Source organism: Drosophila yakuba, chromosome 3R (genome assembly GCF_016746365.2).
Source record: "Drosophila yakuba strain Tai18E2 chromosome 3R, Prin_Dyak_Tai18E2_2.1, whole genome shotgun sequence".
Taxonomy (NCBI): Eukaryota; Metazoa; Arthropoda; class Insecta; order Diptera; family Drosophilidae; genus Drosophila; species Drosophila yakuba.
Genome location: NC_052530.2, coordinates 3,841,636 through 3,869,487, shown reverse-complemented (window position 1 = coordinate 3,869,487; position 27,852 = coordinate 3,841,636). Strand labels below are relative to the sequence as shown.

Below are 27,852 nucleotides of genomic sequence, written 5' to 3'. Positions count from 1 at the left end.
TTGCAAACTTTATTGATCTGTGTTTCTTTTTGTTCACCATGTGTACAGCATTATATTTTTATATAATACTCACCTTAATCATCCATAAAAATAAACTAATATTGATTTTAGATTTATTTAAAAAATACTTGCATATACAAAAACTTACATCGAGATATATTTTTAAAATTATTTATGTTTTCTGGATTGATTGCTTCGATATGCTTTAACTTAAAGGCTCTATTTCTGCTATTTAATATTAATATATACAGAATGTATGGTTCATGCACGGAAATGCTGGAAAGAGCTCTGAAGAAATGGCAGTGTCAAAACTACTGACTCACTATAGAAATGCGGATGGTGAGCAAAGACTAGTTGAGGGACTAAGCAGTGAGAAGGGAATAGATTTTGAACTATAGAAGACAGAAGGTATGGAGTCAAACAAAATGAATCGAGATTGTTAAACAAATCGTGAGAAACACAAATGGCATTTACTTCCTAAAGTTCAGCAGCGTGTCGGGTATTTCATTGATGTAGTTCTAAAAATCATAAGATGCGTTAATACTTATTTTAAGATATTATTATATTAATCCCACAATGGTTTACTTACATAGAGGGAAGGATCTACGCCATGACCGCCAAAGTCCGCCCATTTAGTCAGATCAATTGATGGTATGATACCGCTCTTGCAGGGTACTCGAGGGTTGCTAATAATATTAGAAATTATTATAAAATATTTATAAAGGCTTTTGAGGCGGCGTATACTTACATTTCATGATCCGGCAAGACCATGGGGTAAATCTGCACAGTATCAATCAAGTCGGTGTTGTCGCAGATCAATCGGGATAGCTTCGCCTTGCGAATCTCCTGCAGTTGCTCGGGAGAAAATGATGACGGCTGGTTGGGCAATTCATACCAAAAGCGATCTCCACGACGCAAGTAACTCATCTGGGTGGCGATTACACAGGCAAAAGTCGGTCCCAACATGGAACCAGGAAGTGATTTTTCAGAAACTCCTCCAGACCAAAGATCAATATCAGCAGGGTGCCTAAAAAATATTTGATTAATATAATAAGTCAAAGGATCCCCTCCTGAAACGTACTCGAATATGCTGCCATATCGCAAAACAGTCTCGTTGGGCATGGATCCATACATCTCATCCCAAGTGTTTGAGGTGGGCAGACCACAGAATTTCCGGAACTCCATGTAACCGGGAATACCAAACTCCCGACCGCGCTGCATGTTAAAGGACACCAGATCCATTCCAAACCGGGCGCCCTCCTTCTTGAACAGATGATTGGTGACCTCCTGGGTTATTGAGTCGTCCATTGCCTGGGCCACTTGGTTCATCAGACCCATGAAGTACTCATCCAGCACTCCAGCCCGGTACAGATCATAGGGTCTCCTGATCAAATCCGACAGACGTTTTGAGGCAATGAACTTGTGGGCCTTAGACCAACGTTCCACGGCAGTTGGCAGCAGGGAGTGGCCAAATCGGAAGGCAGCTCCCGCAAATGAGTCAATGATGCCGGGATTCACTGTTGAATCGTAGCCATCCCAGTAGCCATCTTTCTGGAGAACCAAGCCGAACTTCTCCATCACTTCCTTGCCCAGTAAAATGGGTAGAAATTCGTTGAAGGTGACGTGCTGAACTATGGCGATATTGATGCGTCTGGCCTCCTGGAACAGGGTCTCATCATCCCAGTGCTTATTGATCTGCGCCAACCCAGTGGCCAATCGATTGTGTTCCCGCGCCATCAAGGTGTGCATGCAGGTGAGCACCAGCTGCTCATTAACGCGAATCTCGCCACCCTCGAAGCAGTACATGCTCTTGTTGGGACGCGTGCATCCCTCATCGGGGATATCCAGCTTCAGGGGCAGCAGATCCTTCAGACCGTACTCCTGGAACACGGGATTCATGCGCATCAGGCCTCCGTAGCCGGTTCTCAGTTTGCGGGCGAATGATTCCTTTACTCCGTAAACGGTATTAGCATCGATGACGCCAGTCAAGGTGTTGAACTGCTGACGGGATCCTAAGTAAGAGAGATAAAAGCATTTAAGAACCATTAAATATATATTACTAAAAGGAAAACCGTTTTTTTTAAAAAATTTTTTTTTATTTTAAATACACATTTACTTACCTAATTTGCATCCTGGACGAGGGGAGGGGAATCCACGCACGAAATCGATGCACTTGACATTAAACAGGCGGTAGAAGTAATCGTCATCGGGAATGCGAATCTCATTGCAGTACGGATGCTTCAGATGCAATGGTCGTTTGCAGCACTCCTCGGGATCGTTTCGGTTAATGGGATCTGAAATCAAGTTATATTAAATGATTTTATTAGAATTTCTAAGAAAAACTTATTGTACTTCTTACTTAAGAAATGCAGGAACAATTTTGAAACATTTTGTAATCAAATTTGTCTTGCCAATTACTGTGTATTATTATTTAACCTACCCAACGGTGTTCCCGTCAACGTGAAGTCGTGATCCATGAACTGACCCCAGGCGATGACCATAACGGTGCCTGCGTGATCGTGGAAACCGTCGTCGGGATGCATGGTGCGTGAAACCACTCTAGAGAAGGGCAAATCCCGACCAGTCACCGAAATTCTGGGAGCGTTGATTCCGTCCGAGTAAAGGGGACCGATCAGGCGCTGGAATGGAGCATTAGCTGCCCCCCAAGTCGGGTGCTCGATGTTGTTGCAGAGGCCATCGAATCGCCGGTATTTTCCAGGACGACACTCAACTCCGGCGAAGAAGGGTGGACACACCTCACGGATCAGGGTCTTCGAGGTGTCGATCGTAGGCAGTCCTTTTTCGATTTCTTCATACGATAAGCCATATCTGAAAACATAATTACGAATGGAATTTAGCCGACACTTCATCTAATAGCAACCGCGATTATCGCTAAGCTGGGCTATTTCCTGCCGCCAACTTTTCGGGCAATCAAACAAGTCATTTACACATAAAAAATTAACACCCCAGTTAAACTAACAGTAGTAAAAATAACTAGGCAATAAATATAAAAACACAAAGTAATCACAACACAACCCAGTTCAGATTTAGTGGAAATTGAGTTTATTAAATATATACAAATTATTATGTATTTAAGTTTTTAATAAAAATCATAATCAAAGTGCCAAGTACTGCAATTAATCCGAATCTAATTATCTAAGGTCTTGCTTTTTTGTCAGTGTGCTCGTAAGATTTTTATTGGAAAATTGCAAAATTATCGTATTAGCCTAGTTAGTACCGCAATTAACGCGTCTAAGTTCGCAGATATTTATGTTGTCTGGCGTTGACAGTCTCATATACTTTCAATTGGTTTCCAATACAATTTTGTATTTCGGTCTAAGACTTCAGTGCTGACAAACTGGTATTTGCTGTCAGAGGAAGTTGTGTGTGCCGGCACATAAATCGCCAAAGGGACCGAAATTAACTCTTCCCCGATGCATGAGAAAGCGCGAAAAGCGAGGAAAGCCAAAGGGAAACTGCGTCCGGCTGGCCATTGTGTGAAGATGGGAAGTGGAAAACTGTGAGGCTTCACAGTCAATTGGGTCGGCAATTTACTCGCCGAGGTTGCAGGGTTGCAGCACGTGAAAGTACCAGAAAAGTGAAGAAGGGAGATCTTGAAATGCGATATCTTTCAGTCGTCCATCATTGATTTACATGAGTGATTTGCTGATTTAAGTCGTATCATTGTCATAAAGCCAGGCGGCTGCCAGACTGGCCGTTTACAACATGTTATTAGCCATAATCAAAAGATTATACAACGGCAATTCAGATGCTGCAGGTGCAACAGATGAAGAAGCTGTCCCCCCCTAGTCCGAAAATCAGCATAGACGTCGGGCTGAGTGAAAGTCGCACATGGGGAGGTGATGATGCTGAGCTTTAGGACACACAGACTCGACGAGACTCCCAATTTGTGGCCAACTGACTCGCCAACCCGCATACCCAGATTCCACTCCCCGAAAAGCAAACCAAAAAAAAAAACTAAATTGCCAATAAAATGCATTTAATCGTAAGATACTATTTGAATACTTTGTATTAAAATAAAGCATGATATGTATTTTATTTTTCAAAACAAGGGAATGTTTTTTTAGTAGTGGTACTTGAGGAAATGAAAAATATTTTTTTAAATCTTATTGAGACTTGTAATAATAATAATAATAAACTTGTAACACTACCATGTGCTCTTATTAACTGACTGCAGAGTCTAATATTTATATGATATTTACATATTATATATTACATTGTTAATATAATTAGCAATTATTTCAATACCATACTCAGCCGAACTTTTGGGTCAAATAGCTGTATTTCCTTAAATGTCTGGATTAAGTTCAAAAAATATAATTTGTTTGTATATATTTCCCCCTGTGCAGCGGTCGAATCCGCAGCAGGGGCCAATAGTTGCCCAACCGATCGCATGGCAGCAAAGGAAAAACCAAACTGGAAATGCAGTGCGGCATCTTCCGCAGCTTCTTTTCGAGGGGCAAGACAGTCACGCGGACTCTCACTGGCTTACTGGCTCACTACTCACAACTCACTACTGCTCACTGGCTGTTTGCTAAGCGGTCCATTGCATAATCTCCGTTTGTTTACATCTGCGATGCGAGCTGCGCAAATAGCTGCAGATACTTTTTGTTTGGCAAAAATGCGGTTGCGCCAGTTGGGAAGAAGGCTTCGACGGGCTCTCGAATGCACTTCTTCGGCTGTCAGCCACTGGCCATCAGTCAAAAACGCCAGACAATTAGCATTTGCATGTGGCGAACTTTCAAAAAGAACTGTCGCACACACAGAAAAAAGCATCGGATTAAGTGAAAAAATCGTTTAATATGGAAGACTTTTTGCCATTTGGTGAAAATATTTATGTAAACGAGTGGGGACTTGTGATTAAAAATTTGTGGCAGGAAATTTCACTCATGAATACATTTAAAGCCATTGAAATTTTTATTTAACATTCAGCGAGTAATAAAACTAATTGAAGACATTTTAAATTAAAATATTTTCATTTGCTTTGAAAATAGTTTTTGGTTCACCAAATGCTTTACCAACAAATTGTACTATTTTGTTTCTGTGCTGACGAATTCGAGTTTAGGTTCCGATTCGTGGCGAGCATAGAACCTTGGAGGCAAGAAAAGACTCATGAATATTTGACGACTGCAGGGGGTCGTTTCTGTGGTTCAGTGGTGCAATTATTGGTAGAGCAGTGGTGCAGTAGTGCGGTGCTGCCGTGGTGCGCTAGTGCGGTGGTGCACGACTTAACTGCCTTGTCATGCGTGATTTGGCAATCGTTATTAGCGCCGAGGGAGATGGAGATCGTGGGCGTGCCAGGGCAACTTTCAAATGCGTTTAGCGCTGATTACTTACGTTCGGGCCAATTGAATGGAAATGTCGAGCAGCAGTTCGCCCACGGTGGCCAGTTCCTCCGGCTTCCAGTCTGACTTTGGCTGGGCCACATCTGCAATGAAGTGCAAAGTGCGTTATAGTCGGTAATTTAAGTCTACCATGGAATCTCCATGAGTAGAGTCTTAGGTAAGTTTGGCTTAAAGCCGCAATTTGTAGTTCCAAAATAAATCGTCCTATGTTTCAATTCAAAAACAATGGTATATTATATTAATCAAGTAGGTAATTATTTTCTATTAGCTTTAATTATTTTTTATATATTTTAAACACGGCTTAAATTTTCAAAAAATATATTTTAAATTTGTTCTCCTAAGAAAGTACTGTATTGAATTTAGGATTCACTCACGTATACGCTTGCGTGCATCCAAGTAGGCCGCGTTGATGGCATCATAGGTGATGCAAGTGCCCGGTCCATTGTGGTACGGGTTTCTGCAAGTAAATTGAAGAGAAAGCGATTTAGATTGGCAATAACGGGCAATTTGTCGCTTATCACATGCTAACCACACCAACCCCATTCAGTCCTTCTGGGACTGTGCCTGCGCACTGACAGATAATGAAATTATTGCCAGGCCAGTGGGTTAAAAAGCCGCGTCGGAAGGAAACAGCCAAGTTCTTTATTCAGTATACCATATAACTTGGTCAAAGTAACATCGTCAGAATGAAGCAGGGAAAAGTGGAACAGACGCGCAGAAAACTAGAGCAAATACTTAATATCCACAGTCCAAACTATCTGGATTGTACTTTTCAAGAGCATTTGCCCATTTGCTGTAAAAGTTCCCTGTTAAGCGATAAATTTGCTAAGTGGTTCAAAATAGTTTTAATGGGCACTCTTATTTCGTTAGTAGTGAAATACTACTATGAGGAAGTTCAGGGAAAGGTATGAAAGTCGTAATGATATTATTTGACCTAAATATAATGTGTTAAAGACAACCTAATAATTCGGTCATTTTCAATTTCATTGCGTTTGTTAGAATTGCGCTCTGTCTTTGCCACGCAACTTGCGTTACGCCTTCCGACCGCCAGAAAATTGTAATTTCTGTGCGAATATTAAAAATGTGCCGCGTCTTCAAAATATTAGCCCCCAGGAGTTTGAGAAAAGTTTCGCCTACAGTGCAGCGCCAGTTATAATAAGTGATGCCACCAAAAATTGGACAGCAGTTTCGGTAACTATCCATGGAGTCTTATAAAACCACCTTCAATTAATGGTATATGTATATTGCAGTTATTTAACTACTGGTATTTTCGCGATGTTTATACCAAGGCCAAGCAAAAGCAGCACATCAGGGAATGCCAGTTCCTGCCATATAAAACCGGATTTTTTGATATCTTTGACGCCTTGGATATGCCCGAGGATCGGGTGAAGCTTAAACCAGACGAACAGCCCTGGTACTTCGGCTGGAGCAACTGTCATGCGGAAACCGCCGAAGAGTTCCGTAGGCACTATGGGAGACCATATTTTCTGCCCGAAGGCTCGGAAAACAATGCAGTCGATTGGTTTTTCATTGGCTCATCCGGCTTGGGGGCTCAAATGCATGTGAGTTCCGAATATTACCGTCAGGTGACATTTTATACAATGAAATAGATGAAATGAATATGGGATGTTTAGTGAGACGTATTCCGTTATTAGGGTTTATTTTTATTATCCCCATATTTTCCTTTCTGGATAGCGAACGCAACTTTTTAAATCTTTCCACCATTTTACAACTGTCAATTTGTTATCCGTGCTTAAATTCACGTAAAAATTTTAACTGCAGTCGAATAACAATCAAATAAATTTATTTTCCTTTAGGCCACATCACATACCCTACAGATTTGAGTGTATTTTCTGACACTTTTATTTCGAAACGCCACTTACAATGTTATTTTACATAAATGTAGAAGTGTAATATCGTTTTCGTTTTGATGTATGTCAAATGTGGTTTGCAGATAGACAACGTGAGATTGCCATCGTGGCAGGCTCAGCTGGCGGGCAGCAAGCGGTGGCTACTAGTTCCACCTCCCGAGTGCTACCTGCAGTGCCGGAGATTTGACGTGGTGGTCCAGCAGGGCGACATAAGTAAGAAGCCACTCGAATTGTACTTAAAGTGCACCCTCTACTTATAACCATATTTCCCAGTTGTGTTGGACACGAACAAATGGTACCACCAGACCTTTGTGCAGCCGGGAGCCATCAGTCTGACGATTGGAGCTGAGTACGACTAGAGTTAACCGGCTGCATGCGGTTTTTCCTCGTGACGGGAAACGGCTGCTCCAAACATCTCCATTTGGAGTCGGACGAAAATATGGCCAACTGTTACTGTTACAGTAACAAACTTAACTTTAACATTGCCATATTACTCTGCTTTTGCCAGCCGGTTTTAATTAAACTCCAAAAACACGCAAATTTCTTATGTCGAGCAGCTGCGACTTAGCAGCCCGGGAAAATCTAACCAAATTGGGGGGCCACTGTCACTTCCTCGAATGGTGCGACATGTAAAACGCGTGTCAGGCGACAACGATGCGTGTTAACAATGCGTAAGTATTAAGTAATTACAACAACAGCTGCAGCAACTGCAGCAGCAGCCGCAGCAGCAGCATATTCCGAAAATCTGTCCACAAAATCTGCAGCAGCATTGCGAACTCACGCAACCCAAAACCATTTCGGCTAAAAGCAACATTTTTCACGAACTTGCAGTCATTTTACCCTTTCACTGGGTAATTTTCCTCCGCCTTTCAGTTCCCTTTTAAGGTTTTTGTGTCAACTTATCTGAACAGATATCTAAGCACTAAAGTTTGTTCCTAACTGATGTATTCCGTTAAATATATTACGATTTTATTTTATTTTTGTTTAAGCAGGGCATTTAGCTATCGCCTAGCCTAAGTAGCAAATTTCGTGCATATTTCTTGGGCAAATTTGTCAAATTGAAATCGAAAATGGCAATGTCTGGCACTTAACTGGTGCGCCCGTTAATTTTGTACCAAAAAGCCAGTCGAGGCACTCTCGCACAAAATTTACGAGACCCGGTTAAGTTCAATGTGCGCATAGCCAGAGTTTTATGCCAACTAGAAAGTGGCTTGCATGCGGCACGCACTGCGTCTCTTGCTGCAAGCCACTTTGGGTCCAGTCCACTCCTTTCGATGCGGCTCGTCCCGCCCCAGACACGGACTTGTACTTGTTATCCTGATTGTAAAGTAAAACGTAATGTTATGAGTCCCGGGCTGGGGATCGCAGGTGCGTTGCGAGCCCCGAAACGCCAACACTTCCTGATCGGTATTGAGTTGCAGCGGTCTGGTACACGCGGCGTATGCGTAATATTGTGAATAATTGCAAAAGCGTGTCGTAAACTCGCAGTGAAATATTCAAATATCATTTATCTATGCGGCCTTTTACAATCTTTTTTCGGTTATATTTCTCTAGAGACTATGGGGAGCTACTTCGCTTACGCAGACAGTGATGCAGAAAACAGATTCAGATGTAGATGCAGATACAGATACTATTGCAGACTTTTAGCAGACAGAGCAGAGGCCACAACGAAAGTGGCCCCAGTCAAAACCTGTATTTAACTTTTAAGTAGGTTGCAGCGAACAATTTTGTTGCTCTTGCTTGCATTTTTCTCAACTGACTCTGGTCAGCCAGGTTCAATAGCCAGGCCAAAGTCAGCGATAACGACTTGGCCCGACTGACCCCAAAAATTAGCTTCACTTCACTGTGACCCCCAGCACTCAAAGACAATCGGCAATTGAACAATTTGCAATCTCAATCTGGATCGTGTGACATTTAAAATATGTATGTTTCTCTATATGATGTCATAAGTGCTGCACGGCAAAAAATCTGGACCATTTTGTATTTGGAGGATCTTCAATAAGCGGAAAAAATAGGTTGAGCCGAAAAAATGTTGTAATAACATTATTCTTCAGAAATTATAGCAACGTGGTCACAGTTTATTTCTTTTTTCCTGTGCAGACTGAAGTTCAGTTCGGGAGGCTCCATGAGTTGCCAGCGTTTCAAAGTCACTTTGCCATCAATGGCTGCTGCAGACCCACGGCAGCTCAGGTGTTTTTATTTTATTTTTCGTTTATTTTTCCTTTGGCATCTGCAAGTGTTGCAATGCCATTTGTTTTGGGTTGCCGCTGTTGCCTTGCTATTTTTATTTGCGGCTTTTTGTCGTGCGGTTTTGATTTTTTTCTTTTACTAATATCGCGCCGGTCTGTCAGGTGACTTCATGATGCGTTCGTCTGCATCGCATGACTCTGAAAAGCCAAAAGGCTGTCGTCGTCGATTCGAGGCCAAAAACCATTTGCTGATCGCCATTAACGAGCCGCCGTGACAGCGAGTGAAACATAAGAAGCCATCATCACACTTGAGAACCTTTTTTCCGAGGCATATGTTTTTCCACTAGTATGTTTTTTGACACCCTCAGTGAAGTATATAACGCGGAAAATTGCCGGAACTCATATTGAAGTGCAGATCTCTGGTAATTCTACCACTGATTGGAGTTCAACTAAGGAGGACATAGAAATTAAAAAAGTTTGTGCTTTCGAATCGGTGGTAAGTCTGCCAATTATTGCAGCGCTGAAGCAGCAGACAAGGGGAATTAGAAACGGATGAAGAACAAGGATCTGTTTAGAAAAAAAAAAAAAAAAAGAATCCGTTTCTAAAAACTAAGAAATATTTATAGTTAGAAATTTGCATTTAATGATGATATTGACTGTCAAGAGCTACCACTAACTCAGTTACCCGTGAGCGGCAACAGATGCAATCAGTTCGCTCAGCGGGCTTCCGAACAAGAAATATATATATTTGTTAGGATAGTATGGGAATATCTATCCCTAGGCATTGCAACTTGCAGACGTCAACGTCAAAAGCTGGTTGCCGAATGATTTCCACTGCTGTTCGTGCTACTAATGATTGGCTCAAAGCTCGTGTGCCGTGTTGTCGTAGGTGTAGAGCCATGTTTCCACCGCTCAAACAAGCTGAAACAGCAGAAACCAAGATTTATGGGTGTCACTCGGGCAGTCCTACACTGCGAACAAAATGCGAACAACTGCAAACAAAATGGTGGAGTAATACAGAATTACAAGATGCAATGCAACTTTTCAGGCCTTCGCTATTCATTTTTAGCTTTACATATAATCACTTACATGTTGTGTAGTAAGTTTATTAGGATTGTATCAGCTGGTCTGTAATTATGACTTCAGTTTTTTATTCTCTGCACAACGTTTCGGTGTCAACGTTCAAATATTTGAGCATCAAACATAACCCAGAATGCCACCAAGCCACTTTTTCAGCCACAGCAGACAAGGCACTTAGTTTCTATTTGTACTCACAAGGTGCCGCGGAATAGATTCACATTGTAGTCGTAAACGGAGGAGCGACCTGGTCCGGCCAACAGAAGTGCACAGTCGGATCCGTGGGCCGTCTGGAGTTGCTCCCCAAACTGATGGTACTGCGCATGCGCCACCGCCGCCAGAGACAGTAGAAGTATTCTGCAAAGAAAAGCAGGCAAAAGTAGGTAAATTAACACGTTATGCAGGCAAACATGCGGGAATCAGTCACGCCCCTTTGACAAATGGCAACACGCCTGCGGCCGAAGGCATTAATCAGTCAGTCAGCTACTATGAATAGTAAGATAGTAAGGCACTGAGAAAAAAGTCAGGCATGTAACAGTTGGAAAATATATTATTTTATTTTAATATTATAGTGGAGGTATTGTAGAACTTAAGGATCTAATGCCAATCCAGAGTAATAGTGACTAGCGCAATAAAGTCAAATTCTATATATGCACTTTTCTATACGCAAATACAACTCCTTTGATTCCAACTGTAAGTGGCAGCTGTCGGTCGATCGGCAGTCGACGGAGCCCATATGCCGCATGCCGCATGCCATATCCCCAGTTGCATGTAACCCTTTTGGCTCCCCATTGTTTCGGGCGTTTCTATTTCTGTCAGCTTTTGCTGTTGGGGCGGTTGGGGAATTCGACATCTGACAACTGGCAACCTTGCTTTTATTTCGCGGCTTTAATGCGATCTGATTTATGACTTGCAGCGCGTGTTTATCGCTTGTTAGCTTTAGTCGCCGCACACAAAGCGAAGGCCAAAAACAAAAAACCCCATATTTTCGGGCAATTGTTAACGGCTTTTGATAAGTATTGATATTGATTGCCATTGTTGTTGCCGCCTCCGGCTAACTGTGAAAGTAAAGTATAGGTGTGCCATGCCCCTTTTCTTATGTAATCAAAAACAAGGTTCAGCTCAAATACCCTTTAACACATTGGCATCGAACTGGAATTAATTGAAAATTTTGAAAACAATTAATTACTTTGTTTATTGCACATATCTGACTAACTCGTTCAACCACACAGCCCAGAATTAATTATGTGATGCTCGATTGAGAAAGTTTTTATGTAAGTCGAAAATGATACTCCCAAAGCAAATGTATACATATATTTAATGCGAATTATTGGCGGTTAAACCCAATGTTTTTTAGTGGCGATTGTTCCAAAAATGCTTAGAATGTATGGTTTAAATTATTTGGATATTTTTTTAAATTAAAGTTTTCTTCAATGAGATAGGCTCAATAACGTGGCAAAATTATGACTTTATACTCAGCAGTCAATGGTGAAAGTATTTTGCTATCCGCTTCCTATCAAGGGTTTCATTATAATGAAGGGCACAGTTGCTTATACAATCGCCAGGGGAAACAATAACGCACTTAAGTCCTTTCACTTTTCGTTTGACAGTTTGGTTTTCTTTTCGCTGACCAAGTCAAGTGAGATACCTTTTAAGTGTATCCCATTACAAAGGTTTATTGAACTCAGCTCACCTGCTTCCATTTTTATTGTAGTGAAATAAACATATGTTTTTTAGATAATAGCTCTAAAGTTTCGTTCTCGCTTATAAAAAGGTTACTCTGTACGTTCTAAAATCATTCGAAATCCCAGAACCTAATATTGTACAACATGAAGATTGCGTCTGCAATATTGATCGTTTCCTTGAGCTTTCTGGCCTTGGCTGAGGCCGATTCAGATTTGGTGAGGTGTCCTCAGGTTTGCACAAGGGAATATAGTCCAGTGTGCGCCGAATGGCGTAGGGGCATAGTACGTCCCATAATCAGTCGGTGCACTTTCCCCACTAAATGCGTTCTTAGCAACCAAATATGCAGAACCAATAGAAGTAAGTGTTATTTCTTTCTATAGTTTAATATTATATAACAAACGAACTATACAACATTTAACAATAGAATGGGTTGTCGTCGACGAGAGAAGTAAATGCAGGAGTGAAACTACGGATTGCGATGAGCTGCGAAAAGCGTCCCAGTAAATCTCTTGAAAACATCTGTTCATACAATAAAGATTAATCCTGAGCTTACCTAAAAGAATTTTTTTATCGCCTGGTGCTTCTTGTTTTTTGAAATGCAGTACTTTTGAAAGTATGTAGCCGAACATAATGGCGAAGATATCGAAGTAAGCTAAATAGAGTGGATTGTCATCAGTTAAGAGAGAAGAGTCCCTTTTTTACGTCAAAACTGTGATAGGTTGCGTGAATTGGCTTAACATTGAAATGCCTTAAAGACATTTTCACATGGAATAACCCTTAACTTTATCCGCTCATATAACATTCGACTTTGATTAATCACTGGCTCAATAAGTCAACAGAAGACTTGCTGACTCTTGGCCAATGTGCATTCATAATTTTGGGTTTACGGCTAACACGATTTGCAACTCTTTACGCTCCTCGCTTTAACTGAGTTAAATGAATATTAAATCTGGTTACCAGCTAGTTGCTTTCATTTCGGTTTTTGCACAAGAGTGAATTTGGTTCAAGGCTGCCCTAAAGTATTTCGTGTTTATGATCGCTTTCGGAGTGCCTAGTTCATTAGCCATAATGACAGGGCAATTAGAATGCAAACAAAACGCACTCGCCCACACAGATGGCGTTTTTTATCGGGCCGACATCGTGCCACGCCCGAACAAACACGCGTGCCACAAGGGGCAGTGGGCTTTTTGCAGATTTAATTGCCGGACCCCAGATGCAGATCAGAGTTGCAGGCCACTGCGTAAAGTCAATTAATTGTTGCTCGCCTTTGGGGCGACAGCTTTTGTGAAAGGCCAGCACGCAACGTCCTTCTGGCCAACCTGGCAACCTGGCAATATCCACACAACAGGTATATGTACGTATCTGCACTTTATGCACACTGCATATATGCATATGCAATCTTTACACCTGCCCGCAAGAGTCAATTAATTTCGGTTCGTCGATGGCTGGCCAAACCACTTTTACATAAATCGCACCACTGGCTTATCTAAGGCACTTGGCCACACCACCACGTTTTTTTCGGATGACACACATACTCGAATGCCGGGAAATTTGACCGCTTAACGGGGATGCAAGTCCACATACATTGAATCAAAATTATGCAAGAATGTAGAACACGAAAATATTACACATATTTATTCATAAAAACATAAATAAAAATACACACGAAAAGTGTGTACAGCGCTAACAAAGCAAGGGCGCAGTTGCCAATTATAGTCGCCATATAGGGCGATCCCTGCCATATCTGTGCATATTTTAAAGCGCATCCAATAGTTGACATTTGCTAAAAATATGTTTTTCCACAGGCAGCGCCACGTTAATGGCCCGGTGCATTGTTTGACTTTGTATGTGGATAGCTCTGCCAATGGTATCTGGTATCTGATGCCACTTATGTCATCTTGAAGCTGGAAGCAGGGCCCACCTCTGAGCCCCCGAAAAGGGGCGTGCCAAGAGCATAGGACTCTTTGTTCAAATCTTTCTTTGTTTGCAGCTTGCCACATCACTCATATTGTTGAGGTCTGGCTCGTATGTAAATTGCCCCGTCTTACTTCTTACTTAGTATTTAATGTCATGAAAATGTGTGGAAATGACTTTTGTAATGCACAGAGAAATTTATAATTTATCTTTGCTGCGTTTTCGTTGAAAATTATAAAGTATTGTGAAAAGAAATTATGACAGCAGTCCGAAAAGATCTCTAAAGCTTATCTTAAAGTTGTCTACTTGTTATACCCGTTACTCGTAGAGTAAAAGGGTATTCTAGATTCGTTGAAAAGTATGTAACAGGCAGAAGGAAGCGTTTCCGACCATATAAAGTATATATATTATTGATCAGGATCAGTAGCCGAGTCGATCTGGCCATGTCCGTCTGTCCGTCCGTCTGTCTGTCCGTCTGTCCGTCTGTCCGTATGAACGTCGAGATCTCAGGAACTACAAAAGCTAGAAAGTTAAGATTAAGCATACAGACTCCAGAGACATAGACGCAGCGCAAGTTTGTCGATTCACGTTGCCACGCCCACAAACCGCCCAAAACTGCCACGCTCACACTTTTGAAAAATGTTTTGATATTTTTTTATTTTTGTATTGGTCTTGTAAATTTCTATCGATTTGCCAAAAAACTTTTTGCCACGCCCACTCCAACGCCCACAAACCGCCCAAAGCTGCTACGCCCACACTTTTGAAAAATATTTTGCTATTTTTTCATTTTTGTATTAGTCTGGTAAATTTCTATCGATTTGCCAAAAAACTTTCTGCCACGCCCACTATAACGCCTACAAACCGCCAAAAACTGTGTTTAAGACTCTCCTTCTCCCTTCCACTAGCTGAGTAACGGGTATCAGATAGTCGGGGAACTCGACTATAGCGTTCTCTCTTGTTTTAATATGTGACGTTGATGGTGATTATGTGTATTTAGGTGGAAATAGGAAAGTTAGCATACTGCGGCTTATACATTTTTCAAAAGTGTGTTGATAGAGTTTTTAACATGCCAATAAAGGTTTGTGGGAAGGTCTCTGCTTTAACTCAGATGTTATGTATGACATTGCGATAACTGAGTGGAATTAAATGCGGGAATTATGATATATTAATATTTGTTTAAAAACAGCTAGAAAGACATGGCAGTCAAAGACTTCTTATACATTGAATATATTATTCTCCAGAATATTGTCCTATCTAAATATATATTTCTGCTTGCCTCAACTTCACTTTTGTTATTTTTAAGAGCGCCAGTCTCCAATTCCAATCCGCTCATTAGAGATCATTTATCATTTGACTTACTAGAACCTATAAATCAATCGCATTCAAATATATTCAAGTAAAAGTCACTCGACCGCCACGAGCCCGAGTGCCGATAATTGACGTTGTGCAAATATCGCGTTTGTGTACTATTGCACTTCTAGTCACTCTCTTAGCCCATGCTGAGTGGATCTCGTTTCTGGGCCAGATTGCTAATGCCAGAGCATGCTGCTTTAATTGTTGCACTTGCCTTTGCTCAACTCAGAGCTCTGGCCAATTGCTTAATTGATTCTGGCCGGACAGGTAGCGTTAATGTCCAATGTCTTCATATCCGCCTGGCATTTCGCAGGCAGCTGGGATAAAACTGTGCGAAACATATCGAAACGATGGAGCACACATCGCGCATACTTGATTAACGGCAGAGCAATTGCAACATGACGCACATTTATGTGGCATTAGTGTCGCCTCCGATATTTCATTGTACCATAAATTGGCAATGCAGATTAGATGGCACACAGTACACGATAAGCGGGCCATAGCTGCCTTAATTCGCTCTCTGACCCACAAAACGTTTGCGATCCTATCGCTGCGAGAAAATTTATTTGGGTTCGCGAAGCTACACGGGAAAAATAATAATTAATAATAAGTTACAAACCTACTTGAAAACTATTCCAAAGATCTGGGGTAATAGTTTTACTAGACACTGCTTTAATTGCCTAACAATATGCTTAACCAATATATGTAATATAAAGTAATATAAGACGTATATGTATCGCAAGGCATAGTTTTGGAATTATTAGACCTACAATTTACATATTTTCTGTGCAGCATTTTTGGCATGTGAAGGGTTTTGATATATCACCCAAACGGCACGCAATCGCGATAGCATCGGACACGGCAAACGTGCAGTTTATGGACTGCATGAATAGATTAGAATAGAATGTAAACGACCTACAGCTGGCCAGCGAGTCGAAAAACCAAATAAAGTCGGCTTTGATCTCCACATCAAGTGACTGATATCCGAAGCCGGCAATCTGACGCTTTTAACAGCTTATTAATTGGGCGGCCGCCCCTTGCAGATTTATACCTGGCCAACTTGCGGCTAATTGCAAACAAATTGCAGTGGCTAAGTCACATCAGCTAGACAAAGTCAGCGGCAAATTCAATGCCAATGCTTATTGACCGAAAACGAAAACGCTCGATGCAAAAGTGGCTGCAGCCTGCCATTGATTGTACATAAATCAAACGAAAACAACTTTTGCGTCTGACATTAATTTTGCACGCAGAGAAAAATTTGACATAATTAAGATCAAAGTGCTGTTTGACTTCTAGTTAATTTGACATTGAAATAACCATATGAAGTCAAACTATATATTTTGTGCAACCAAATCATATAACCTAATTATTCTTGATAAGGAGCATTATTTCTTTCTATTATTTGTTTATAAATCTCCCACTTTTATGTAGATAATTTTTTCTCAGTAAACTCTTCTGTGTGCGTTGGCTTTCGGCGACAACCCGTCCGCCTTGACTTTCTTAGCCGAGTCTGAAGTGCACTTCACCGCGGCGTCTGAGCATCCTCAAAAGCAAATGACAGGGAATTGCGAGTGGGCCACGTGAGCAGACGCCTTTCACCTACCTGGGTCCACCACCAGGTTGCCCGAAATAGCTGCAACAATTACCAAATGTTGTGCTCATACTTCGTTTTAGTGCGGCCGGCGAAGGCATTCAATAGCTCGGCATTGCTTGCCAATTGGCACATCAGCTTGATCATCGTCATCATCATCAATTTGAGTGCGAATGTTGCAAGCTCAGAATATATACAAAAATAGGAAGCCAAAAAACATGGAAACCCATGAGCACTCCACTTGGCCTGCCTAAAAATGAGCCAAGTGAATATTCGGATTCGGTTTGTATTTGAATGTTGCGTTGCCCAGCATACCGACATGCAGCATACTTGTGCTTTATTTAAATAGTTTTCCAAAAAATATCTATGTGCTCAGACACAAAATATGTAACTGGCGGTTGCATCTGTTACTGTTTAATTTGCACCGCTGCATCGCAGCTTTGCCGCCAGTTGCCACATAATTTCTGACGAGTGCACATACAAATCAAAGGCATCACGCGATTTGGGTTACCAGGGCTCTCACGATCCCATTCAAGATCCAACCAGAGATCTGCTGCGAATTGCGTCGACAGCCCCTGCATTTCAATTAGCAATCTGTGGTGGGTTCTCTGATAAGCGGACAGCGCCGCCCCGATCGCAGCTGTTCACTTTCGGTTCCCACGCTGGTGGGCGGGTTAATTAAAAGGAGCACTGAGAAAAATGTATGCGTCTCTTTGAACGCCTTTTCGAATCATAGCTAACTTTTATAAGAAATATTAATTATTTTATTTTATTTACACATTTTTATTTGTGCTTATTAACCTCTTGTAGTTTTCCCTTGTCATAAAATATACTACAAATTCCTTAAAATAATAAGAAACCTTTCCATTTAGACACAGAACATACCTTTTAGAAAGCTTCGTTGTCCCACAATGTACCATTTTGTCGTACCCATTCGCTACACTTTCTCGACCTGTGAGTCGGCACATAAATAAATAAATAAACTTTTTTCACCCGAGCAGCAGACCGAACTCGATCACTTTTCAGGGGCTTAAAGATCGCGATGAGGCACGTAGTTGTATCTTCAAATCATCGTAAGTTGGCGGCCCACCGGAGGCGTCCATTCATAAAGAGCAGCACGTTTGAGCACTTGTCCACTCAATCAAACCATCGCCACCGTCCTCTTCATGATCCATGATCCCTGCTCGTTCGACTTTCTTTTGTTATAACATCAATCAGCAATGTTCGCGAAATCAAAGCAACATCAACGTGCAGGGCGCAAAAATGTCTAATTTACAAAAATATACCGAAGATAGAAAACCCATTCAAGAGGTGATCGTTGCGGGCAGGCATAACGTGATTTCGTAGTTTGAAAGTGAAATGATTTTGAGTAATTTCCGTTAATGTAGCGCATTAATGGCGCATCATCAGCAGCATCCGAAAAGAAGGAGGTCTTCGAGTCAAAAGTGAATGTTGACCAGCGCTCACTCTAAGAAATCGAGCAGTTGCAAAATATTGTGTACCCACCGATACACACATATGTACATATGTATATCCATCATTGTAAGGCCTCCAAATGATTTGTTTCAATGCTGCCACCGCTCTTCTCTGGGGCAAGGGATTGCATGAGCTGTGCGAGTAATTGTGGCAAACACATCAGACAGACATTTTGCCCAAATATGGGGAAAACAACGGCAATATGCTGCCACAAGTCATGGCTTTTGCTGCCTCTTGTCTTGTGAACCTTGTAAGGCGGTTTATGTAACAAATCCAGCGCCAAAGATATTGCCACGAGCAAAGGCCCAAAAACACTGAGCGATATGAGCACGGTAAAATTTCTATAAAGTGAACACCCCACGCTGCATTTCTGGCATCTCGAACTAGTTAAAATATTTTTAATGGCCTAAATGAAAATAAGACATATGCCTTTATGTCCAGCTCCTTACAATGTCTCTTACCATAGAGTTCCAACTCCCCGTTAGGCACATGAGCTACATTTTTGTCCTATACTTAGTATTGAACTTTGAGTGCCGTTCAACTTAGGAAAGCTTGACTGTGACGGATTTTGACTTTGGCCCTCATTAATGCGACTCCTTATCGTTCGGTCCCGATCTCGACTTCGTTCGATTTGAGTTCGATTTCGATTGGGATCTTTGAATGCACTTCGCATGCCGCTTTCTCAATTGGCACCAACGCCCTGCCACGATTGTCTGATTTATATGCGAGCATGCAAATGGAATGGCTGGAGTGCATTTAGTCGAGTCAAAAGGTGCCGGCAGCCTTGACACAAATTTACCCAGGAGAGCGCAAATTAACGCCGTCCGCCCCCTGTTGTCCACCTCTTACCTCTCCTGTGCCGCAATTATGTCTTAATTTTATAACAGTTTGCTCAGAGCTCAGGACCGGATTGGTGGCAAGTCACGAGGCAGATGTGGCCTGCGAGGCGGGAAAGCCAGGAAATCAACAGGTTGATCCGTTTCTGGTCTTCTACATTAAAGGAGAAAGTAAATCGCTGCCTGATCGATTTCAGCTGGTTGGACGTGAAGTTCGACATCCATCCAGAGGCATTGTGCAACTCGCTTTGAACTTCGCATCAAATGTTAATGACCCCGTTTGGCCAACAGCTAACAGCAAAAGACCAAAACGGAAAAAAGAGGTAAGCTGTTCGGTTCTTGGTCATAACTATGTTTTATGGGGACTCGGAAAAACAAATCAGCGAACGAGGCGACCCAGCACACAACGGACAATTAGCAGGCACTCGCTAAGTTCCACCCAGCCGGATTTTATGTTCATTGCAGTGTGCCACGTTGGCCAGGTAATCGAGGTGTGAGCAGCTGCCGGCCAACTACCGTTAGCCAATAGAACTCGCCGGGAGTTTTTAACCATGTTCCCAGGTACATGACAAATCAGCTGGACACACCCGTCTCGACTAAGGCCGATTAAAACGAGGGTCAGCTTCGGCTTAGCCTTGGTTTAAAGCGGATAAACTACGGCTCGATCGCCTTGTACTAAGTATAGAAAAGCAAATATGCTACGTACTCGTAAGCCTACTTACGAATTTTTAATAATACGTTGAATCCTCCAAAATTTAGTAACCAAGTGAGACAAATAGATACATGATGTAACCTAATTAATTAACTATCTGTATACGAGTTCAATACATTTTCAAAATAAATCGAGACTAATATATAAAACTAAGGTGGTCGATTTTGTGTTTACTTTCATTCATTATTTACAATAGTTTAAGTTAGGAGAATAAAACGTATAATCTCACACTTGCTTTGTAAATAGAAATTAATGAGCAACAGTTAGAAATATTTATTTTGTTGCCAAAAAAAAAACATGAAGTGCTTCAATTCGTTCAATAAATAATTGTTTTTATCATTAATATTGTTTTTATCATTATCTGAAAGGACAGCTCTTCGTACCCTTACAAGAAAGCGATCAGAAAATTTCATTTAAACTGCAAAGATATCGCCGAGCATATGTTTCTTTTTAATTATTTTAAACTATTTATAATGATCTATAAATAAACAGTTGTGTGTTGCATTCGAAAATTGCCTGGCGCTTAAAGCCTTATATTTTGCCCCAAACATAATTGCTTTTTAAATTGAAACCGAAATCTCCCGCTAAGCTCTATTTTAAGCCCGCATTGGAGGTGTGACTTGGAGGTTTTCGGCGGAAGCTGAAATGGCCAAGAGCGTGACCTATACGCTCATTAATTCCGTTGCTCCAGGCGCTGATTTGTTCATCATTACAAGCTGGCTTACGAGGAATGGCTCGTGGATGGTCAGATAGAAAGTGGCAGGAAGCCATTAGCATGGGCAGTTGTTAGACAAGCAAAAACTGAGTCGGTTAACTCGCTGAAGCTGTTGGCCTGAATATAAATGAAATAATCAAAACACATATATGGCGCAATGCCATTTAATCACTCATCAAAAATCACAAGAATTCCCCGCACAAGCTGAACGAAAGCTTTTTGTGCCAACGACTCAGAACTTTCCAGCTGACACATACACGGGAAGAATGAAAAAGACAAAACAGAACGAGAATGCCGGAGAAATGTTTACAGAAAGTTGTCAAGAACCAGCAGCAGGCACGTAAAAATTACATAAAAATGAGCAGAAACATGGCTAGAACCAGTCAACGACTTGGTCCAGACATTTCCGAGACGCCCAAACGCTCACTTGCCACACACAGGAAATCAACTGGAAAAATGTGTTCCTAATCTGAAAATGCGGCTCATTAAAAAATAGCCAGCGTACATACCTTAAGATCATTTTGTTGACGTTGCACGTTCCCACTTGGCCGTTAGCCGCCGTTGTTAATGAAGTCTCAAAATGCGTTGGGTATATGGGTGGGTAGTGGCTTACGTTTGGTTAGCGAATACTTAAAGCTGTGAATTAATCCAATTATAGCAGACGATGACCCACGCTTAGTTGGCCTCAATTAATAACGGACGAGGCGCGGGGAGTTCACGAAAGAGTTCGTTGCCTGTGTCTTTTGTTTGGTGCCAGAATTTACCAAGTAACGAACACTTGTCGCGGCTGCGGGTAACTTTTACTATTGAATTTCACCCTTTTGTCACTAACTTCAACTTCTTTTCCAATGCACTTTGTTTCCTGCCCGCTCACTCACTCACACGAAAGGGCCCCGATTTCTTTTTCTTTTTTCCGCCTGCACAACCACCACGGAGTGTGTCCAACAATCAACTGAGCTTAGCCAGCCGATGCTGCCACAGAAAAGCCAAAAAGAAGCTAGCAAAAGCAGCCGGCCCGCCGTCGACGTTGGCGTCAGCGGAGCAGGGATAGCAGTCAACAACTTTGGTTATCAGCTGCCAAGTGCCGGCGGCTGCAGCGGCAAAAAGCAAAATATATTCAGACGCCCCGAACGCGACTCGTTTTTGAGTGACAGTTTGAGTGGAGTCAAGTTTGGCTGCGTGTGCTTTGTTGTGAGGTGAATATTTCAGTGGAGGGTTTTATGGCGCGTAGTTTGTGTCTTAAGTCTTTCGATTTTAGCGTTAGATAAACAAGGTTTTTAATGACAAAAATATTAGAAAATTTAAATTCCAGTTTATAAAAATAAGTAATTTTATGAAATTTTATTTTTAATACAACTAAGGTATATTGTGTATAGTATAGACATTTTAAAATCTTAAGCGGTGATAAAAACCTTATATTAAAAAACTCATCACAATATTAATCTGAATATATCATTAATGAGCACATTAATATACACGAAATATTTTTGTTGCCTTTAAAAAATTGAACCGGAGTCTATTGAATGGCATTTAAAATTGCTATTGGTAGGAAAATAAATTATTATTTAAGTACCTTAAAAAGCAATAAAATAAGCAAAATACAATTTATGGCTGACGGCAATATTTTGCAAAAAGTTCAAGGCTTGTATCATATTACATTGCATTAGAATACAATTTATTTATAAGGCCTAACAACTTTTCAAAAAAATGCAGTTGCGCTTATAAGTAATCTACATTTGTATATTTTCTTAATAATTACTTTTTACGAAATAGAGTCGTGATAAAACAAATAGTACATGAATTTACAAAAAAACGGCAAGAGAGAACGCTATAGTCCAGTTGCCCGACTATCTGATACCCGTTACTCAGCTAGTGGAAGGGAGGAGAGTCTTAAACACAGTTTCTGGCGGTTTGTAGGCGTTATAGTGGGCGTGGCAGAAAGTTTTTTGGCAAATCGATAGAAATTTACAAGACCAATACGAAAATAAAAAAATATCAAAACATTTTTCAAAAGTGTGGGCGTAGCAGCATTGGACGGTTTGTGGGCGTTAGAGTGGGCGTGGCAAAAAGATTTTTGGTAAATCGATAGACATTCGTATATTTTCTTAATAATTACTTTTTACGAAATAGAGTCGTGATAAAACAAATAGTACATGAATTTACAAAAAAAGACAAGAGAGAAAGCTATAGTCCAGTTGCCCGACTATCTGATACCCGTTACTCAGCTAGTGGAAGGGAGGAGAGTCTTAAACACAGTTTCTGGCGGTTTGTAGGCGTTATAGTGGGCGTGGCAGAAAGTTTTTTGGCAAATCGATAGAAATTTACAAGACCAATACGAAAATAAAAAAATATCAAAACATTTTTCAAAAGTGTGGGCGTAGCAGCATTGGACGGTTTGTGGGCGTTAGAGTGGGCGTGGCAAAAAGATTTTTGGTAAATCGATAGAAAATTACAAGACTAATACAAAAAAAAAAAATATTAAAACATTTTTCAAAAGTGTGGGCGTGGCAGTTTTGGGCGGTTTGTGGGCGTTAGAGTGGGCGTGGCAACATGAATCGACAAACTTGCGCTGCGTCTATGTCTCTGGAGTCTGTATGCTTAATCTCAACTTTCAAGCTTTTGTAGTTCCTGAGATCACAGCGTTCATACGGACGGACAGACAGACGGACAGACGGACAGACGGACATGGTCATATCGACTCGGCTATTGGTCCTGATAAAGAATATATATACTTAATATGGTCGGAAACGCTTCCTTCTGCCTGTTACATACTTTTCAACGAATCTAGTATACCCTTTTACTCTACGAGTAACGGGTATAATAACAGTTAAATTAACTAATACGAAATTGGTTAATTTAGTGATATCTTAATCTTAAGCTATTAAAGTGTGTGAAACCATATACGCCCCCACAATAAAACACATTTCACCTTTAACAGCTAACCACTCGGTAATTATTTAGTAACAGCTGAGCCCCACAAAGCCCCACAACTCCTTCTCCGATATCTGTGATCTTCAATGCCCATGTAAAAATAAAATCTCAATTTGCAGTCGTTTCTTTTTCTTACACGTACCTATTCAATTTGCTAAACCGAGCTGCACCTTCGACAGACAAACTTTTTCGAGCCTCGTCAAATCAGTAGGAGCCAATTAATTTAATTTGTCAAACCGCATATAAAAATCTTACGAGCCTTCATCAAAAGTCAGAACTCGGAGGGAGCACAGTACAATAAAGCAATGCAAAGGAGGCTGAAAATAATGAGCGTCGACCAGAAAACGTCAGAACGGGGGGCAATTGATATTAATTTCACCAAAAACACCGTCGAATGAAGTTTTCCTGTGATAAATTTTGGCTGTGCCAAACAGTAGAGTCCGTATCGATTTGGTTGGCCTTTGGCTTTGGGCTGTGTTGGGTTTGACAATTGCTTTGCATGAACGCACGAATATTGTGCAACATTTTTGGACCAGAGCAGCAGCAAAAAACATGATCAGTATTAACAATGTACCACGCATTTTTAGAAAAGTTGTTCGTGCCACGATTTTTTCTTTTATTTAACTCAATTTTTGCTTGGGGTTGACGTTGTTGTATGAGCATTTAATGCCGAAATTTTGTATTACCGGCCCGGTTTGACTGCCTCGAGTCCGGCTGACAGCTTTTTCTCTATTTAATACTATATGTTTTGTTTTTTTACCTGGCTTTTTGCTATTTAAACATGCTATTAATTTTTAATGGCGTGTGACATTTTTGTTTACGCACAGCCTCAATGTAGAGCAAAACATTAGCATCTCGGCAGTATTAGTTTACTAATTTTGCTGCTGCCTTTGAGCCATTTGACTTAATTGTGATATTTATCGCTGGACGATTGCTATGTTCATCATAATAGAGTCGTGTAGCCGACAAAAAGCTCATTACTTTGGCGACTGGTGGCTGCATGGCAAACGCGCCTACAATTTGGCCATTTGATTAGCCTCACCTCGTCATCGTCGTCGGGGCCCCAAATGGCCGATCCAATCCGGCACATAAAATCCAATTTAATTAAGTTGGACTCTCGGATTGAGACGCAGTCGGAGGATCGAGACTCAGATGGAGGCCTACAAAATCACAAAGTAGCAGCTGCCGTGGCAGACAACCTTGCCAACATTCTTAACGTGTTCAAGATTTTTACCAACGCACTGTATTTAGGTTTGTTGTTGTCGCGTTCACTTTTCAAATGCTTACGAAATGTCAATATTCGGCACAAAGTTATTTGTTATTTGATCGGATCGATTGAGCAATTGTTGATATATTCTGTCTGTTCTTTTTGTCTAACGGTTTCCCATTGATTTGTTGGCTAATTGTATACGAAAAATGTAATTAAAATTAAAACGAGAACTGGAAACCCCCAACGCTTGCATGTCAGATTGACAAACGAAAAATAGGTAAATAAAAATTGTTAACACCTAGATCGCACAGCTGGTGTGACAACGGTGCGAATGACTCATGTTGCACTGGAGTAGAGTTTGCATTAGTTGCAAATTAAGTGCCCAATGTTAGAAACTAATAAAACCTAATAAACTGATTTACCGAATAATCATAAATATATATTTGTTATTGAAAGTATACTTGTACATATGAGCGATACACACAAAAATGGTTTACTTTCTAAATTGCAAAATGATTTTTACGTAACTTCATTTAATGTTGCCACCATGACATTTAATTTTTTACCATTTTTTCATTATTATTGCCCACCTATCAAACCTCAATTGGGTTTGCCATTTCTTAGACAATCGTAAGCCTAATTTGCTTTCATTGTTATGGATATTAAGCAGACCCTGAGCTATATATGGCAAGGTTAACCATTATTTTGGGTCTCTAGCACTTGAGCCTAATTTTCAAAATTATTTTTCCAAATTCCTGACTTTCTGGCAACCGCAATGATGGGTTTTTCTTTTTTGGCTTACCAAATGGACGGCTTAATCAAGTCTTCTATATGCCAATTAAATCGATAGCTGCTAGTAATGTTAGTTAGTCCATAATTTTGTGAAAAATAGCCTTCTGAGTCGTGCTAGTCATTTTTTATGCATAAATTGCTTTAGGAGTTGAACATGTACATGTGCACGCACATGTAGGATAAATCTTTGGTTATTTCTTTGAATTTCTGTGTTGAGTTACATTTATCAACGCTTGCTAACGTATGTTCTAACTTAAATTCATATTTACTAATTCATATTTATACCCGTTACTCGTAGAGTAAAAGGGTATACTAGATTCGTTGAAAAGTATGTAACAGGCAGAAGGAAGCGTTTCCGACCATATAAAGTATATATATTCTTGATCAGGATCAGTAGCCTAGTCGATCTGGCCATGTCCGTCTGTCCGTCCGTCTGTCCGTCTGTCCGTCCGTCTGTCCGTCCGTATGAACGTCGAGATCTCAGGAACTACAAAAGCTAGAAAGTTGAGATTAAGTATACAGATTCCAGGGACATAGACGCAGCGCAAGTTTGTCGATTCAGGTTGCCACGCCCACTCTGACGCCCACAAACCGCCCAAAACTGCCACGCCCACATTTTTGAAAAATGTTTTAATATTTTTTTATTTTTGCATTGGTCTTGTAAATTTCTATCGATTTGCAAAAAAACTTTTTGCCACGCCCACTCTAACGCCCACAAACCGCCCAAAGCTGCCACGCCCACACTTTTGAAAAATGTTTTGATATTTTTTCATTTTTATATTGGTCTTGTAAATTTCTATCGATATGCCAAAAAACTTTTTGCCACGCCCACTACAACGCCCACAAACCGCCAAAAACTGTCCTTCGCACTTACACTAGCTGAGTAACGGGTATCAGATAGTCGGGGAACTCGACTATAGCGTTCTCTCTTGTTTTTATATGAATAATAGCAGACTGGTTGTTGAACTTCATCATTCTAATTTATCATCAGTTAATAACCGGAATAACAAAACTGGATCATCGGAGTTTACTTCGATGATAAAATCTAACCTTCCTCCATTACATCGTAATCAAAATTGTCATATAATTATTTTATTTTTTTTATAAAATATATTCATTTAACTACCCAGGTTTCTGCTATAAAAGGATTCACTTTTTGAAAGCTAAGCATCAGATGTTTCCCATTCTACAATCAAGCACCAATATCAAAATGGCACTCTATTATATTTTGGTGATCAGTGTACTGCTCGTCCTCGCCCAAGGATCGTATTTGTCGTCGGTGAATCCGGAAACTGGAGTGGGAGTGCATCACTCTGGAGTTATTTCATCTGGAGCTCCGGCTGGTGGAATAACCCGCGGCCATTCCGCTGCTTCACAGCCCCAACGTCCCATCTCTGGGCATGGATCCCTCTCTGGTTCTGTTGGAGGATCCCGTCGAGTTGCCGCAGTGGGAGTGGCGGGATCTCGTACTCATGGTGGAGCTGTTCTTCGTCCGTCTGCTGGCGCTAATGGTCGCCCAAATGCCGGTGCAGCTGACCATGGAAAAGCTTACCTGAATAGCCATCGCAGCCAAAAGCCCTATTAGGAAACAGTACTCATAAGCAATTGACCAAACATATATCTACATCCTTCTTAATCCATTTCTAATCTTTTTTACACCTTTCTTTATTGCAAGTAATAACAAATGTTATCAACAAATTTTACTTGATTATTTTAAAATGGTGAGGATGCTGTATATTGGGGAATATTCTATTAATTTAATCTTGAAATTAAACTAATCAATTAAACTGGTCAATGTGCCAATTAAACTATAGCGACAAGTCAAGCACCCAATCGGCTTCACCTAATGATTTAAACATTTCTTGAATAGTTTCCGAAAAGCGAGTAGCCAGTTAAGCTAGGAATGTGAATTCGATTTAAAGACATTTTAGAGTTAAGTTCCCCGACTATCAGATACCCGTTTATTTGTTTTTGCCTCCTAACTTAATGACATATATAGGTTACAACAATCGTATCTCTTACAAAAGGTGTATATATTAATTTTAATACACTTGCGATTTTAGCCCTGGTCAATCGATGGCTTGTCAGTATCGATGGTACTACTGACGAGCCATCGATAGTCACGAGACATCG

General features: G+C 40.8%; 4 protein-coding genes across 4 annotated transcripts; 3 read left to right on the top strand and 1 right to left on the bottom strand.

Annotated features, from left to right (window-relative positions):
- Positions 1-101: 101 nt before the first annotated feature.
- Positions 102-21,755, bottom strand: LOC6535423 (peroxidase). Its single transcript, XM_002096036.3, has 10 exons — positions 21,296-21,755; positions 10,702-10,860; positions 5,741-5,823; positions 5,359-5,449; positions 2,441-2,829; positions 2,121-2,294; positions 1,082-2,012; positions 749-1,027; positions 590-686; positions 102-518 (listed from the first exon to the last, which is right to left on the bottom strand). The coding sequence occupies exons 1-10, from the start codon at positions 21,304-21,306 to the stop codon at positions 471-473; spliced, it is 2,262 nt and encodes a 753-aa protein (XP_002096072.1). The 5' UTR covers positions 21,307-21,755; the 3' UTR covers positions 102-470.
- LOC6535424 lies at positions 6,011-7,777 on the top strand. The gene is made up of 5 exons (XM_002096037.3): positions 6,011-6,271; positions 6,366-6,557; positions 6,617-6,928; positions 7,321-7,450; positions 7,511-7,777. The coding sequence occupies exons 1-5, from the start codon at positions 6,053-6,055 to the stop codon at positions 7,594-7,596; spliced, it is 939 nt and encodes a 312-aa protein (XP_002096073.2). The 5' UTR covers positions 6,011-6,052; the 3' UTR covers positions 7,597-7,777.
- On the top strand, positions 12,333-12,693 carry LOC26534758 (turripeptide Gsg9.2). The gene is made up of 2 exons (XM_015191663.2): positions 12,333-12,546; positions 12,614-12,693. Exons 1-2 carry the CDS (start codon positions 12,333-12,335, stop codon positions 12,691-12,693), a joined length of 294 nt encoding a protein of 97 aa, XP_015047149.1.
- A 4,938-nt stretch (positions 21,756-26,693) lies between the features above and the next one.
- LOC6535422 lies at positions 26,694-27,417 on the top strand. The gene is made up of 2 exons (XM_002096035.4): positions 26,694-26,785; positions 26,850-27,417. The coding sequence occupies exons 1-2, from the start codon at positions 26,755-26,757 to the stop codon at positions 27,302-27,304; spliced, it is 486 nt and encodes a 161-aa protein (XP_002096071.2). The 5' UTR covers positions 26,694-26,754; the 3' UTR covers positions 27,305-27,417.
- Positions 27,418-27,852: the final 435 nt, after the last annotated feature.

Coding starts and splice junctions, on each gene's coding strand:
- LOC6535424 (XM_002096037.3), top strand. CDS start 6,053: ATGAAGCAGGGAAAAGTGGAACAGACGCGCAGAAAACTAGAGCAAATA. Junction 6,929..7,320: donor GCTTGGGGGCTCAAATGCAT/GTGAGTTCCGAA, acceptor TGTGGTTTGCAG/ATAGACAACGTGAGATTGCC. Junction 7,451..7,510: donor GGTCCAGCAGGGCGACATAA/GTAAGAAGCCAC, acceptor CATATTTCCCAG/TTGTGTTGGACACGAACAAA.
- LOC26534758 (XM_015191663.2), top strand. CDS start 12,333: ATGAAGATTGCGTCTGCAATATTGATCGTTTCCTTGAGCTTTCTGGCC. Junction 12,547..12,613: donor AATATGCAGAACCAATAGAA/GTAAGTGTTATT, acceptor ATTTAACAATAG/AATGGGTTGTCGTCGACGAG.
- LOC6535423 (XM_002096036.3), bottom strand. Junction 2,295..2,440: donor GTTGACGGGAACACCGTTGG/GTAGGTTAAATA, acceptor ACTTGATTTCAG/ATCCCATTAACCGAAACGAT. Junction 519..589: donor GCGTAGATCCTTCCCTCTAT/GTAAGTAAACCA, acceptor TATGATTTTTAG/AACTACATCAATGAAATACC.
- LOC6535422 (XM_002096035.4), top strand. CDS start 26,755: ATGATAAAATCTAACCTTCCTCCATTACATC. Junction 26,786..26,849: donor TAACCTTCCTCCATTACATC/GTAATCAAAATT, acceptor TTAACTACCCAG/GTTTCTGCTATAAAAGGATT.